The following is a 17079-nucleotide window of genomic DNA, read 5'->3' as shown; positions in this document are numbered from 1 at the left end:
AACATCCCCCGTCAACTACCTCATCGAACCCCTTACGCCATCCACTGACCATCGTCGCTGAAATCGTGAAATAGTACACAGTAACCGCCTGAAACCTTACTACGATCCGGCCATCGTCACATCGCCATGAGCCGCCAAGATGGAGTCTTTTCGCCCGGGGAAAGTTGTAAAACAGGTATTGGGCTCTGATATGTTCAGCGCCTGTTGCTGAAGAGAACGACGACAAGCATGTTCAACGTGCGTGACGGGCAGGAAAGACGACGACAACGAAGCTCGCTTCGACGCTCGTACGTGTGCTGACACGCCTCACGACTGATTGCAGAACGTTCCATTGACTTTTGACGACGTATCACCCTGTTCAAGGTCTTCAACAATTCATTTATTTATTGCACAGCTGGACGGCGTTGTAAAATCGAGTCTCAGGTGTGAGATACGCCGATACGTCAGAAACATTTGTGTGCTTTCAGTTCCGAACTGCCCAACATTATGACGGCTTCGCAATACAGGGTTGCCACAACTGTCGCCAGCTAAACCTGATAAAGGTTTCATTATATAAAAAGGTACCTGCAACTGTTTTATAATGTTCTTCATTAACAGCGTGTTACGATAATAGATGCTACGTACCCATTTTTGCTGCGAGCAGTCACGAGCCTTGCAAGTTGTTCCACACAAAGCCAGCCTTCCACAACTTTAGCACGTAAATCACCTCGCTGCACACATACTTTCCATGTTCTGATCCAGTTTTCATGAAAAATTTGGAGCCCACCTTCACCAGCTCAGTGGTTCAATAAGACACTCGAGCGGCTAATGAACTGAATTCGACCTCGGCGACCGCATGTTTTTGGAGGTGAAACGGAAAAGCATCCGTGTGCTGTGCGATATGTCGGTGCACGTGAAGATCCCCGAGTGGCCCGGAGCACTCCATTATGGCGCACATCCTTTCACTCCCATCTTCCTCCCTTATGATGCAGTCCACGTACTGCACACTTAGTTTCTTGCAAACCAATTTGATTTTACTAGGGGTTTACTTCAGAGTTACACCGTACGAGTCGTAATGCATGCCCACTGCTGTAAATTGTATGAATCTCTTGGAAATGAATATTTTTGTTTCTTCACTCGACAATGCACAGGACTTCGCCAAATACTGCAGGATCACCTCTGTACTGCTTTTATCGCAGCAATCCCTAGGCTCTAGACTTTTTAAAAATGGTGTGGTGACCGCGCCTTTCAGCATCAATGATGTAAAATGATAGTTATCTACCAAGCCCACCATGCATGGCTGCTGGTTGACCAATCAAGCAGCAACAGCTAACCCAGAGCTTCCCCAGGAACTGAAATTAGAGGGGGAGGGGTGTTAAGGCAAACAAAAAGCGGCACTAATTTTTGGTAACCATTCGTGTATGAAAAAAAAATTATTGGCGCAAATTAAGGCGGTGCCTTTAAAAACAACGGGAGGGGGAGGGAAATCACAAGAAACGTGGCTTCTATGGAAATGTTTCATTTGGGCTACACCATGTTCATTTAGTCATTTCGTCTTGTTCGCAAGTATGCACTTGAGCTAAGCCAGCCACAAATAAGAATTTGCCATTGCCAAACAGCACCTTCTAAATTTTTCTTTTCTCACTCTTAGTCAATTTGAATGTTTCATCGAGACTTGCAGATTGCTTTGTACTAGGTTATGCACATGTGATCTAAAAAACGTTTCTGTAAATTAGCAGTACACCAGTATAGAGATTTGGCTTCATATATTTCTCGCTTTTTATTTACAGGCAAAGAACAGAAACATTTCTTCAGCATATTCAACTCCTCTTACATATTCATTCTCTAGCACAGCTGTGGCTCAGCGGCGTTGCTGACAGCTGGCTTACATATCTAAGAATGGAAAAAGCCCAGCAGCAGCAAGCTGGAGGAAGCAAGCAAAGCCCCACACACAGCCAACCAAGCTAAATTGATGTAAGATCCATCATCCGAGCATTATGCGTTCTCCTTAGCACTGGCACACATTCTACAAGTTATTTACATGACGCACCCGCCCATTCACAAACCAAACTTGGCGCATTTATTTTGAAGCTCCCCGCACACTGCAGGAGCCATGGCAGTGCTTGTTAGGGTGCCTCAATGTCAGTGGCTTCTAGGCCAACAGAGCTGAAAATGTCACTTTCATCGCGATAGCACGGAACGGCAAATTATGTCGACATACCCACATGTTATAAGAGGCAATGTTTATCTATAAACACTGGACACGACAGGTACACTTATCAGCAAGTGCAGCAGCGCTAGCACTGAGGCACCCCTAACCCTAGTATTTTATCGGAAGATTGAGGTATTTGTCAAATTTCCTGTACCAGTACTTGTAAATACTTATGGTGTTACCTGTAGCTAGGTTAAAAAGTAAGCCAGATGGTAATGAAATTCACAGAAATACCTGATAGAAATCGGCTGCAACAAAGGTGCCACTCTCCTGGTTAGCCTCGAGCAGTGAACAATTCTCTGTAAAGCAGTGCTGCAAACTCCACGTCATCTTTCCACTCAGCAGCATATATTGACCAACTGTACGCTGCATGTTACCTTTATAAAGCAGGACTGATTTAGGCAGACTAGAGCTAGATGCAATCAGTGTGGTGAAAAAGAAGAGCAGAAAGAGAAGCTTGCACATAGCAATCTGTTAGCCCCCGGTAGTCAAATTTTGACCTTTGAATCATAAAAAAAAAGCCATTAAAAAAAAAAAAAAGCAGCCTTGCTCGTTGCTTTTTGCCACTTGTTTCAGTGAAGTGGAAGCCATGGCCATGTTACGAAGCAAGAATTGTCTGCAGTTAAGCGTACTGTTCTCATGCCCTCAGGAGCCAAGCAGCCAGTTAAACTTGTGCCCATAGCATGCCCTTTGCTTTCCAAGGTTATGAGAAAAATTAGGGAGCTAGATGGATATATTTATATTAAGTGGCGTAACAATTTAAACACAATGCGTTCCCGAAAAAGGCTGCAGTTTCATGCACTGCTGCATTGGCCTTGACAGGAAACTTCATCCAACGTTGACTGGAGGAGCTAGCAGTAGCCGCTGGTCTTTGAAAATTGCTAGAGCCTTGATTATCAGCTCACACGCCCATTCAACAACATTTCGCACGCAGGCAAAGTTCACAGTGTTGAAGCATCTGCCTACCTTTTAAAAAACTGATTGCATTTGGAGTTTTATCTCCACATGAAGCACATCTTTCTTTTTGTGCTAGCACAGAGCTCAAATCCTACACGTGAACATCTCACACATTGTGTGAGCATTCTTATGTTTTCTCACAGCAGCTTCGATGGCTCATGTCACAAGAAAGTTCTGGAGAGTGTATAGCATTAATTATCTGCAAACCTGTACTGCCTTGGCATTGAACGGGAACAAAACAGTGATGAACTTACATTAAAAAATGTCATTAGCCATATGTTAATTCCTATCAAGAGTTTTTCACTGCAAAATAACTGAAAAAATTACCAGGGATAAAGGCAGCATACCAGAGTGAAGGCTTATTTGGTATGCATTAAACCATCCCCATGAAAGCTGCCCATAAACTGTGCCTGGTGGCAGCTTCCAAATTTTCAGATTACCTGAGCACTTTCTTTCTATGACAAAAAGATATCTGCAGTCTTTTTCATCACATGCACACATACACACTGTGCACACCCTTTCACAATCATTTGCTCCCTTCATTATGCATACAGGCAGCTATGAGTGAAACAATATAAGTGACAAGACTGTCATATGAACACTGAATACATAGGAAAGTTACATGTACATGCATCTCTAGTACTTGAACCAAAGCTTATTTACACAGTTATAAACTGAAATAACTGTGCTGAATATTAGCGAGTTATGACACAGAAGACATATGTTGTAAAAGAAATTGCGATTTTAGGCAACAGAAAACATAAAAGCCTATGTTATTGCCCTGTTTGCCAAAATAAGTACAGAATCTAAGCGAGGCAACCACGAACAAAACTCAAATAAAAAGCTGCACAAAAAAGGAGGGCAGCCAGTGAAAATTCTCTCCAGAGCACAGAGTATACAAGATTATACATAAAGATATCACATACCTACACTACACAAACTAGTAAAAAGAGACTGACTTAAAAACCACTGAATTCCATGCTCACTGCCCATGTAAAAAGATTATTGAAATCCAGCAGGGAATATTGCAATATATCTGATTGCTAGATGCAAATGAACACAAATGTGCTTGCCTACCCACATTCAAAAAATAAAATACCCACTGCACGGATAAAACGGAGGATGCAAAAACAACTAAAAATGAAACCTTCACACTTCCTGAAAACATGCACTGTTGCTTTGTATTAGTTTGTACAGCATGGCATTTGATAGCAGCCAAATACAACACAATGCGTGTTAAATTTCACACCCTGTATGACATCCATAATCCAGAGCACAAAATTTGCAATGTAATATTTCTCAGCAGAATACGCATAATTATGCAACTTCTAGTGCAGACAAACTATTGGCGAACAATGGGGACTGTGCATTCATTGCTCACACCATAGTCCTTGAATGTCGGAGCAGGGGTTACTTGTTTCAGCACACACTACTGCATACTTGAAGCGTGGGGCTTTTATTGCCTGGTGTGTCAATTGCTGGTGTACTGTCTGTTGCAGACGTTTGCAGCCCAACGCGCCAGGCGGAGCAGCAGTATCGCTTCTGAGAGGCGGCGCTGCCTGCCGGCGCTGCCTGGTGACGCAGCTATAAAGAGTGAGGAGGCTTGTTCTCTTCCCTTCATCTCGCGATTGATATCGCACATCTTTGCTCTCAGCCGAGGGATGAGGGGAAGAGAACAAGCCTCCTCACTCTTTATAGCTGCGTCACCAGGCAGCGCCGGCGGGCGCAGCGCCGCCTCTCGGGAGCAATACTGCTCCTCCTACCGGCGCGTTGGGTTGCAAACTTCTGCAACAGACGGTACAATTAAAAAAGCGGCAGCAGCAATTAATTGTTAAAAATACAGTAAAACTGACACATGACACACTTTCAGTTGAACTCTTTGCAATGCAGCTTGCATCGACATTTTCATGACAAAAAAGGTTGATGCATGTTTGCGATGCTGGCAGACCTTCTAAGCAGAAAACGATTGACAGCTGGTACATCAGATGTCCTTGCAAAGCGTTAACGTCAAACTGCTGCCAAACGCTAGGTGCTAGTCTTCCTAAACCAGGAGACATTGCACATGTATTTTGGTCGAAAAAGTATGAGGTTTGAAAAAGTATGAAGTTTCAGGAACACTGCAGTTACATTTAAGATACTAAGATTTTGTGCGTAACTCCTAACATCTATTGTGACCATCACACCTGAAGGCCTCTAATTTACACAGCTTGGTCACTTCACCACAACATAAAAATGTGCCATTTCTAACACCGGGCATTGTTCAAGTAGCTAAAAGCCATGAGGTCACAGAACCAATGCAGACAAAGCATCATGTGACATAGGAATGTTGCATTGTTGAACCGGTGCCTAACTTGGGCTGCTGTTATGCTGAAAGCTTAACAAGACACAGCTGTTGCAGCTAATGGAATGTCACATCGGTGAGACTAGTAGTTCACAGGGACAAAGAACGGAGTAGCCATGCTTGGTACGCATCACTGGAGTTGCAGGAACAATCGGACTGCCAATAGCAAGCAGACTACCACTTCAGATCTGCAGGCTGCATACTCTCCACCTTGCATTAAGCAAGTCGTAAAAGTCTTGCACGACATTTACAGGCTCCTACCATAACCAAGGCTACTGCTTTAGCCAGAACTTTGCAGAGGGATGAGCAATTCCTTCCACACTTGCTTTGCCTGGCACTTCCCACTATTGCAAGTAACCGCAGAAGGAGACATGCCGTCAAAGTGCCCGATATCACATAAGCTAAGCTTGTGTTCTCGACTTCATTTGGACCACCATCGAGAGACTAGTGACACAGCACACTTAAATGTCACCGTCCAGATCTGTCACAGTTGCTCGCTGCCCCTTATTGAGTTGCTGCCGTGGCCGACAGCCGCATCCTTTGGCAGTAACAGCTTGAGGTAAGGTCACCACAAAACCGTTGTTAGTGCAGCAGTGAGCCTTCCCGCAAAATGTATTGAAGGGTATGCTGTGGCAGCACTATCTTTCACACTGCCTGGCCTTCGACTCTTCGGGGTTGCTGTGCGGTGTGGGCCACGGCTGGCATGCTCGCGAATACCCCACACAGTCTTATCAACTGTCTGTCATGATGGTGGACAGGGCACAGCCTCGGCTAGTTTTGGCCCAGTGTCCGCTGGAGGCTGGGCCCATCAGGGCACAATGGGGTCTTTAGCGAGCCCTGAAGAGGAGGGCTCTTTGCGGGCCACGTCGCGTATGGAGGAGAGAGTCTTATGCAGCCAGGTGCTTTTAGATGCCTGCAACTCGGCTGACGTGCAGCTCAGTTGGTGGGTCAAGTCCTGCACAGAAATGCACTTATTGCATGGGAAGCTACGCATGTGAGCCTTGGAGTGGAAACATGCACACACAAAATACACCTCCAGTGCACCTAGGGTATGCAAGAGTTTGAATGTGTCGTCGTGCAACATCATGCTTTCCCAGCACTTGTTGTCTAGGTGTGCTGCATTAGTTATGAGATGATGGTCTAGAGATAACATGCTATTAATAAATATTTAAAAAAATGCTAGGCCATGTAAAATGCTTTCCAATGAGATTCATAATTCTTTAGTGATTCTGTATGCACAGTCTTTAACGAAAGAAAGAAACTGGGCAGCAACCCTGCCGGAAAGCTGAGCAAGCACAGGGCCAAGTGGCGGCACTACGATTGCTGTCACTGGCTGCTGCTCTCCAGCGGCAAGTGTAAGGTGGCTGATGTAAGCATGCTCTCTCTCTGTTTGGTGGGATGATAAAAAGTGAGTATCGTGTGTGGCACTCGATTTGGCACCTTTGGAGCGCTGTGCTACTGTGGAAGGCTGCTCCGCATAGCGTGATTCGCTCATTGCTCCTTCTTGGCTGGCGCTATGAAGCTGCGCTCCTTATTAGAACACCTTGGGCGTTTAGTATCGGAATGTTGCTCCCGTAGCAGCAACGATTTCGCAAATACTTGCTTTTCTGCTCGTTTGGAATGTCGGAAAAGTAAGGTGGAGAACAGATCTCGGAAAGTCGATGTGCTTTTTCCGGCAGTTCGTAGTCTTCTGTTGTGACCACGACCAGCTTTGTTGCGACGCTTCGTTTAGCTGGAGGAGAGAAAATATGATCCAATATTTCCAGCTGTTTCAAGTGCACCTATATAATGCATACTGTATTTTGTGCTATTCGGTAACATACAAAAGTGTGTAATGCTTTTTTGCGATGGTAATTATTCTCTCGCACTGATCTGTGGGCAATCTTTTCATTTCATGAGCAAGCTGTGTGAAGCAATGCCACTCTCACCACCTCAAACATAATACGTCATTCATTTTCAAAATAAGCGTGGCCGCTTGTTCGTGGGAACACCATCTTCTGAGCCTAACACAGTAGAACCTCGGTGATACGGATCTCACAGGGTCGCGAAAAAATTTGCATCATCCGAACATTCGTATCATCAAAACAAAAGAAAATAAGTATGCAGAAGCATGAGAAAGGCAGTCGCGCAGATCTGTTTACGTTCAAGAAGGTTTATTATCGTCGCGTGGTCACAGCTTGCCACTCGCGGCGCACACAATGCAACAGGCAATAGCGACGTCGGCGACACGCAGGACGTGTGCCTCCGCAGACTTCTTGCGGTGCGTACAGCACGACAAGAGATGGCGACATGCCAGCCGCGTGGCGCTGCAGACTGCTCGCAATGTGTACATCGCGACAGTGGTTGCGAAGTCTACAATGTGCGGCCCATGTGCGGACGCTGCCGACTACTACTTACAGCCGCATGCCGCTGCAAACCTTTCACGGCTTGGAAAACAATTGCGATGCCGGCGATGTACATCTCACGGTGCATACAGCATGACTGGAGATGGCGACATGCGGGCCGCACGGTGCCGCAAACTGCAGGTAGATCACGATCGCAGAGCCAGCAACGTCCGGTCCGTGCACACCCACTGCGTACGCCGTCGACAGCTATGGCGGTTGTGACATCTGTGGTTTGTGGGCCACGCGCCGCTGAAAGCTTTTCGTGGTGTGAGTCCAACAGAAAATTGCGATGTCTGCGAGGTGCGGTCCACGTGTCACCGCAAACTGCCCGTGACGCATACATACAGCGCGGCTGGCAATCGCGGAGTCAACGATGTGCAGGCGGTGCGTAGTGCTCAAGGCTGCGGTCGCAGTTCGCGTGTTCGTATCGTCCATTGTGATGTGGAAGAGTGTTCGGACCATCCCAAATTTTGCACATTGTACACAATGCACTCTGGCTGAGGAATTCCGTGAATTCATATCATCCCGAAATTCGTATCAACCGGAATCGTATCACCGAGATTTTACTGTAGCAATATGCTCTGCAAATGAACTGAAAACCGGGCACACAGCATTGGCACTGTAAACTATTTTCCCTGCATTTGTTTGCTGACGTGGCACTACCTAGCCACTTGAATGGTAGTTTAGTGACCGCTGACACAATAGTGCCATCAGTACCTAGTAAATAAACCGTTAGATGCAACCTTCAAGTGCCATGCAAGATCAAGTTCGGAACCTGAGGCGTCCCGCCCTTGCTGAAGTCCCTGGCTGCAGCGATAGTAGAGCTCAGTGGGAGATGCAATGCAACTAGAAAGACAATTTCTTTTCAGGCATCCTTCGTAATAGGGAGGTTTTCGTTTTGGGATAATACGTTGGCGAGCATTTACATTACGCATTCGCTATTGCCAAATATTTTCGAGGCAGTTGCACCTCCTCACTCAAATTTCCCGTGTTCACATTGGCATTACAATCGTGAAAAGTATTAATTATTTCTTTGCATGACCAAGCGACAGCAAATGCGCATCAGTAATATCGCCTGATTACATGTGTAGCAAATGCCACACTTGAAACAGCAGGAAATATTTCCTCCTCTTTTATTTTTCTCTCCTCCCAGTAAATGAAGCTTCATAATCGAAGACTAGAAATTGCAAGAGAAGCCACATAGAGTTTTAGAGATTCAGGCCAGCCACTTTACGCTCGCAGCCGGAGAGCAGCAGCCACCGACGGTGGCCGCTCGGCCCCACTCCCACTCTGCTAACTGGGGGGCTGCTCGGTTACTTTTGGTACATGTGTCCAACACCAACGTAGCAGACAATGCAAAATGCTTTCTAACAAAACCCACAATTTCTCAGCAATTTTGTCAGTACACGTGTTCATCACCAGCACTAAAAGCAAGGGGAAAGGGCAAAAAAGGAAAAGCCAAGCAGTACATCAGGAACCAGCAAAGAAAATGGGCCTTCCATTAGAGCTGTCCCCATTAGATTAGTGCATCTGCCATTCATCCTGGCATCATGGCTGCTTTCTGCGCAGCTGGAGTGACAAACAAAGTGTACTGCTTCAATTTTAGGCTGGCAAAAGAAAATAACGACAACACTTTACCAGGAAATGTAATCAGGGACATGCAAACTTCAATTATGCTTTGCAAACCTTACATTTTGATGGATGTGAGCACCTGCGTGAAATAACAGGTGCTCCCATTTCATTTCACTCGTCACCACTCAATGACTTGGCAGGGTCACAGCAGCCACGGTCATAGTAGTCCCTGGTTGTTTTGAGACCGTGAATGATTAGCCAGCACTACCACTGTCACTTTCTACATTGTAACTATTGATTTCTTGCATGTTGCCACCATGCTAACTCTGAACTTCCAGGCGCGGCAGGTGAACCGATCCTGCCACGATGAAATGGGAGCAAGTTACCGTGACGTGTGTGAAATCACTCATGACCTTCACCAGCGCGCACGCCCGTTGGCATCTGAACCAAAACCTAGATAACAATGCCATCTGTGAAGACTTGCAAGGGTGGAAGAACGGGCTAGTTGGTAAATCATCTTGGAAAGCAAAATAGCGCACTTCAAAACACAGACACAGGAAGGGAACGACAACACAGCGCTGACTTCAACTGGTTTTTTATTGTCACTCTCTAATAAAAAACCAGTTGAAGTCAGCGCTGTGTTGTCGTTCCCTTCCTGTGTCTGTGTTTTGAAGTGCGCTATTTTGCCTTCCATCTGTGAAGAGTACGCCACAAATGACTCAAGGATGAAAACATATAGCTGACCTTCACTGATTACTCACTCTTGCTAAGACAAAGTTCTCTGGATATTGAAACTTGTTTAACTAACTGAATCTTACTTAGGCTAAGTGCAACAAGCAGAAACCTTCACCGCCTTCGTGAGTATAAAATATGGCCACACCAGCACCACAACTTTTGAGACGAAGGAGCATTAAACTGCATCAAACTGTATGATTCATCACGACGATTCATCAACGCATGCGACTTGCTACACAGAGTGCTGCATGAGCTAATTAAAAACAACTATTACAAGGGAAAAAAAAGAAAAGCAACTGGCAAGGGGTGCGTTTTCTTTTCCAATAACACCAGAGTTTCGTTGCACCAGTACAATGTCTTTTATGACTTGGGAATTTGACTGAACGGTAATACTCAAACTTCTGCTCATTTGTCACACATTTCTGTGGTGTCAAAGCACACGTTAACAAGCTAGCAGCAAGTCCTGTGAAGCTTCTGTTGCTAGATTTCTTTGCCTTGTTTGAGTGATGCGATAGAAGTGTTGCAGAAACATTACATCAGGCCCTTTTCAAAGCTACAAATACTGTAAATGACACAAGGTCGACATTTTTTGTACGCAGGTAAAATTGCAAAATCACGACATTTTGCACATAGCAATTATCCAGAGACAGAAGTGATAAACACCCATGGCACTTTTCTCTTCTCAGATTTCTCCCGAATGATCATTTTCTGCACAGTCCTTGTGATGCACAGAAAATGCAAGAGTGAGCTTTCCACAGAAATTGTTATATACAGTAATACTACCACTAATGAACCAGTAGCGCTCAACGGATAACAACAAAGAGTCAGTTTCATTACAGTAAGATACTTTAACCTCTGCAAAGCTCTGCGCAAATCGGGAGTGATGTGTAATCCCTAAATGAAATATTATTTACACCGATGAAAGAAAATTTAAACAGTTACATTTTGGCATATGTTACACCATGGTTGTTTAGATACTTCAGTTATTGAAAAACATTTTCATGACCCCTCAGAAATTGTCCGTTTCTCCTTCACGATCCCAAAAGAGTTAAAGGTCCCCAGAAAGGGGTCACCAAGAAGGGTAAACAACGCCATAACACTGATAGTTATTGAACCACCCATCATTCTCCCGCAAAAATTTTCGATCTAGCTTCTGCAACACCAGAGATATCGGCGATTAAAAATGACCCTTCCAATTTTCCCCCTCAACTCGTACGCCGAAGGGAGCCATAAAAAAACAAAGGATACAAGCAAGTTCAAAGCTCTGCCCAGACATACGTCACTTCGACGAACTTCCGGTTGCCGCGCGCTCGCTCGCTGGCGTACTCGCGCCAACCCGTCCTCGCTCGCACACGCCTGAGGAGTTCGCCAGTTCGCGCAGCGACGGTTAGTGTAACCGCGAACCCCTGGTTATCCTATGTTACACGGCGGACCAAACCATGGTTGCACCACTAACCGCGGTTACCGCAAACCGAGCTTGACGACCTCGGTTTGCGTCGTTAACCGAGGTTATGACGGCGTCTGTTGACGGAAGCTACTCGTCGGCGCCCGAGTGCGCGAAATGTACGAGCGGGTCTGCTTCACAAAGTTATTCATTTGCCCACTGTATCACGTTTAAAGATCGATGTATAGATTATGGTGCCGCCCGACGTCTTCGATTACGGCCGACAGCGCAGCGACTGCGTGCTGAAGCCTTGTCGTGCCTACAGTATCGTTTGAACGGCTTGTTGCTGAGCAGAACGCAAAAAAATATGCGGCCTTAGCTATGAAAGTACACGAGTTTGCAACGCTTGCAGCACGGGATGCCGCGAGCAGGCCGAGGTACGTTACACAATTACCGCGGGGGTGGAACGTGCGAGCGCGGCGAACGCCGGCGCCGTGCGTGACCGTCCCTAGTCGTCGCTAGGCCTAATGTTTCGCTTCGAAGCCGCGGCGGTCGACGCTTTGGAACATGATCAACGCTGTCGTAAATCGTCTACTTATAAAACTGCCTTATAGTGATTCCTATCCTGTCATAGTAAAATAATTATAGGATTAACTCTGCCGACGCATTAATCGCAGAGCTAGTACGAGCAGATCGGATCAGCCGAAATGCACCAGCGGCAGCTGGCTTGAGCAGAAACTAGCTTGTATCACGGCTATCGCTCTTACCAGCAATTTGCTGCTGGTCAGCGATCCTCACGAGGGCTTCATACTTGATATTCGGCTCAGTATTCCAGACGCCAACAAATTTTTGCACGCTTTATTTCGGACATCGGTGCTAACGATCCGCCGTGTGGTTCGCGAACGGTATGCGGGAGGAGGGGCCACAGCAGCGATGTTTACGGCGGTCAAGGAGGTGCTGCCATCGTGCGGTGCTTGACCGTGCTGTTGACGCCTCGTCGGACGACACTCCGATACTCCTGAAACCACGTTATATAAATAAGATATTTGTAAATGCAGCTTCGTTCTGCCAATCCCTGCGTCGCTTCGGTTGTTGCACTTAATGGGCAATGGCCACCTAACCGATAAGGGCGGCGAGCTGTAACAGCCCGCACAGAGTTCGAGCAGCGCACGAGCAGACGACTTTCGCAGCTACCGGAAGTGTGTTCAAGACGTCATGGTTGCAGTCACCGCAGCGAATGGCAGCTTCTAGCAAGCCTTGCCAGTCAACCGACCCGTGACGTCACGGGATTAGGAAATAGTTCCATGCGACACCGCCAAGCGACATTTCCTCTGCCCGCGAATTTCAAAAAACGCTGTTTTTAAAAATTAATAATAAATCGCTGGCTTTGTTCCAAGGAGTTATACTTTGCGTTAATGCTCAAAAGGATGTGTTCTACACACTGAACACGTTTACCAGTGGTTTCTTGGGGGCCGTTTCCGTGGACCTTTAAGGGTCTTTCGGACCAAAAAAATCGCGAAAAAAATCGCTCTTTAGAAAATGTGATTTTCGCAAACAGTAGCTCGTTATCTACCTATCTGCTAAGTTTTTCAACTCTAGGATCAGTATTTTAGTCACAGTGCCAATTTATATTGTTACTGAGCGGTATTCGCTGGTCATGCTGACGAAAAAAAGTGCGTCAGACTTCCAGAAGAAGAAGATGCAGACGAGTGCTGTGCTGTGCTGTGCAAGTGCTGAGCTCTGATCATTATCAGTGGTGTGGACAGCTGCCGTACTGTGAACATTTCTCGTAACATCTCTTGGTGGAGGTGAGTCTTTCGATCCCCGTCACAAGCTGGATCTCCGCAGCGGCCGACGCATCGCTACCACCACTATGACTACTGACGCCGCTACATCAACTGCCGCCGCACCTGCTGTCGTCATGGCTCATCCCCGTGACTCCGGAACCTTCTGTGGGACAGACGACGATGTCGACGCCTGGCTGGCCCTATACGAACGCGTCAGCAAGCACAACAGGTGGGATCCCACACTTATGCTCGCTAATATCATCTTTTACTTGACTGGGACAGCGCGGGTGTGGTTTGAGACCCATGAAGAGGACCTCACATCTTGGGACATCTGTAAGCAGAAGCTCCACGACCTCTTCGGAAAGCCCATTGGCCATCACCTTGCCGCCAAAAAGGCGCTCGCTTCTCGCGCGCAAACGTCTACAGAGTCTTACATCACTTATATACAGGACGTCCTATCCCTGTGCCGCAAAGTCGACCATGCCATGCCTGAGGAGGATAAAGTCGGCCACATAGTAAAAGGCATTGCCGACGATGCTTTCAACCTCCACCATGTTCCACCATGGACTCTGTGCTACAAGTGTGCAGACGTTTCGAACAAGCGAAACAGAGCGCGTATCTCAACGTTTCGACAGGCTACCGAACATGGCTGCCAACTCCTCCTGTATCGATATTCAGACTCCTCGACCGCCAACTAATGACACTACTTTGACCGCATCGTCCGCCAAGAGCTCGAGGCAATGACTTCACTCTCACATACCCCAGACAACACCTTGGCTACAATATCACTTATTCAGGCTGTTCGCCAAGAGGTTGCGAATATGGGTCTCGCTTCTACATGCCGCACCGACACCGTGGATTCAGGACCTGCCCCTCCAGTGATTGCAGCTGCCTCACCCTCCGCCGGTTTCACGCCCCGATATCGGTACCGCAATCCGAATGAGTGGTGTACCCATGACAATCGCCCCATCTGCTTTACTTGTTCCCGCGTTGGCCACATTTCCCGTCACTGCCTCAGCCATTGGTACACGCCATCTCGTCAATTCACCTACGTCGACCGCCGCGGAGACTATACGCCTCGCTATTCCCCACCTCGCCCCAACCAGACCACTGTTGACCCCGGTGTCCCTGTTCGTGCTGCCAACCGTTCACCATCCCCGCAGACCCGACGCTCGCGTTCTCCTCTTCCTCGTCGCAGTTTGTCCCCGTCCTATTCCAGCCACATACCGGAAAACTAGCCAATGCAGCTCCCAGAGGTGACGCTGCATTTGTGACCCGGACTGAAAAACCTCTGCTGACCCCTGCCCTACAAAATAATCGCATCGACGTCCTTGTGGATGGTGTTCCCGTTTCTGCTCTTATTGATACCGGCGCCCAACAGTCCATTCTCAGCTCCTCATTTCGCCGTCACCTCAAAAAAGTCCTCACTCCAACCGTCTCGCCCACAGTTCACGTCTCCAATGGAAGCCCTGCTGCCGTGGTTGGCATGTGCATAGCCAAGTTACCATTGGTGGTCGCCATGCTCCAGTGTTGTTCACCGTCCTCCAAGAATGCCCCCACGTTATCCTTGGCATTGACTTTTTAACAGCCCACTCTGCCCTCATTGACTGCTCTACCGGCCTACTTCGCTTGGACCTACCGCTCTGCTCTGAAGACCCCTCCTGCTCACCCCGCCTTCGATCAGCACAGTTCTGCCACCTTCCTCCTGAAGCTGCCGTCTACATCCCTATGTCGCCATTCCCACCCGTCCCAGACGGCAACTATCTCGCGTGTCCCATTACTGATGTCATCTTGCAGCGGCACGTCACCCTTCCTCATCTGATTGTGCATATCTCCTAGAACCGTACGACTCTCCCGGTCCTTAACTTCAGCTTAACTCAAGTTCTGCCCGAGGGAATTTCACTAGCAGAGCTGTCGCCGATGATAGATTGTGCCATTTCAGCTCTGACTACAGATGATAATCCAAATGCCGTCCCTGCCAACCCTCCCTCGTCCTCTACATCGCGCCCTGATCCTGTTAAAAGCATGATTGATTCGCCGCAGAGTTAAAACAGCTTTTGCTCACCTACAGTGACCTTTTTGACTTCGGTACCCGCCCACTGGGTCAAACCACAGTTGTCAGTCACCGCATTGACACCGGTGACATCAGTCCTATTCACAGGCGGCCCTATCGTGTTTCGCTTGTCGAGCGACGCGTCATCCAAACAGAGGTCGACAAAATGTTGGCGATTGACATAATTGAGCCTTCCAGTAGCCCCTGGGCATCCCCTGTTGTGTTGGTCAAAAAGGAAGATAACAGTTGGAGGTTCTGAGTTGACTATCATCATTTAAATAAGATAACCAGAAAAGATGTGTATCCTCTTCCGCATATTGACGACGCGCTTGATACTTTGCACGGAGCCAGCTACTTTTCGTCCACTGACCTTCGTTTCGGCTACTGGCAGATCTCTGTCGACGAGAGAGACCGTGAAAAACAGCGTTCATCACCCCTGACGGCCTTTATCAATTCAGTCATGCCTTTTGGCCTTTGCAATGCTCCAGCAACCTTCGAACGCATGATGGATTCTTTTCTCCGAGGCTTCAAATGGACCACTTGTTTGTGTTTTCTTGACGATGTAATAGTTTTCTCGCCTACATTTGAAAGCCATCTCCGTCGCCTTTCTACAATCTTAGCGCTTTTTCGCCGCGCCGGACTGCAACTAAACTCCAAAAAGTGCAGCTTTGGTCACCGACAAATCAAAGTCCTTGGTCACTTGGTAAATGCTGCCGGCGTTCAGCCTGACCCCGACAAGATTCGTGCCGTCAGATATTTTCCCACTCCACGTTCATCCAGCGATGTTCGAAGCTTTATTGGCCTATGTTCTTATTTCCAAAGATACGTCCAGAATTTTGCAGCGCTAGCTCGTCCTCTCACCAATCTCCTAAAGAAAGACGTTTCATTCTCCTGGGGGCCTGAACAAGTTGCAGCTTTCTCGGAACTTATTGCTGCTCTCACATCCACCCGTCTTGGCCCATTTCAACCCATCTGCCAATACTGAACTCCGCACCGACGCAAGTGGCCATGGCATTGGAGCTATATTTGCCCAGTGACAACACGGCTGCACAAGGGAGATTGTGTATGCCAGCCGCCTCCTATCTACGTCCAAACAAAATTACTCTATCACAGAGCGAGAGTGCCTGGCACTTGTTTGGGCTGTTACAAAATTCCGGCCTTATTTGTTTGGCCGGCCTTTTACTGTTATAACAGACCATCATGCCTTGTGTTGGCTTTCTTCCCTCAAAGATCCTACAGGCCGTTTGGGGCTCTGGGCGCTTCGATTACAAGAGTATACATTTTCCGTCGTGTACAAGTCCGGCCGGCTTCACCAAGATGCAGACTGCTTGTCCCGTCATCCCGTCGACTCCCCTAGTCCTACCGACTCTGACGATGACGCATGTGTCTTGTCTGTGTCGGCCTTTTCTAACATTGCCGACGAACAACACTTAGATCCTTTGCTCCATTCCATTATCCTCCATCTGACCTGCGACCGACCTGATCCATCTCTTGCCTTATATGTACTCCACAAGAACACCCTATACCGATGCAATATGCGACCAGACGACGCAGACCTTTTGCTCTTCGTTCCTCAACATCTGCGTTCCACCATCCTTGACCAGTTCCATGATGCTCCTACGGCTGGCCACCTGGGTGTGTCTCCCACATACGACAGCCTGCGTCGACGTTTCTA

The 17079-nt window shown here is 47.4% G+C and overlaps 1 protein-coding gene across 1 annotated transcript in view; it reads right to left on the bottom strand.

Annotated features, from left to right (window-relative positions):
- Positions 1-1728: 1728 nt before the first annotated feature.
- GAPcenA (GTPase activating protein and centrosome-associated) overlaps positions 1729-17079 on the bottom strand; it is an 83229-nt gene continuing 67878 nt past the window's right edge. Inside the window, exon 23 of the mRNA XM_084587936.1 lies at positions 1729-6444. Within this exon, the coding sequence (XP_084444062.1) occupies positions 6298-6444 (147 nt within the window). The 3' untranslated portion in view covers positions 1729-6297. The remainder of the gene's footprint in view (positions 6445-17079) is intronic.

Source organism: Amblyomma maculatum, chromosome 1 (assembly GCF_055883805.1).
Source record: "Amblyomma maculatum isolate TAMU_Amacu chromosome 1, ASM5588380v1, whole genome shotgun sequence".
Lineage (NCBI taxonomy): Eukaryota > Metazoa > Arthropoda > Arachnida > Ixodida > Ixodidae > Amblyomma > Amblyomma maculatum.
Note: the sequence above shows the minus strand (reverse complement) of the source record. Positions and strands in the feature narration are given on the sequence as shown.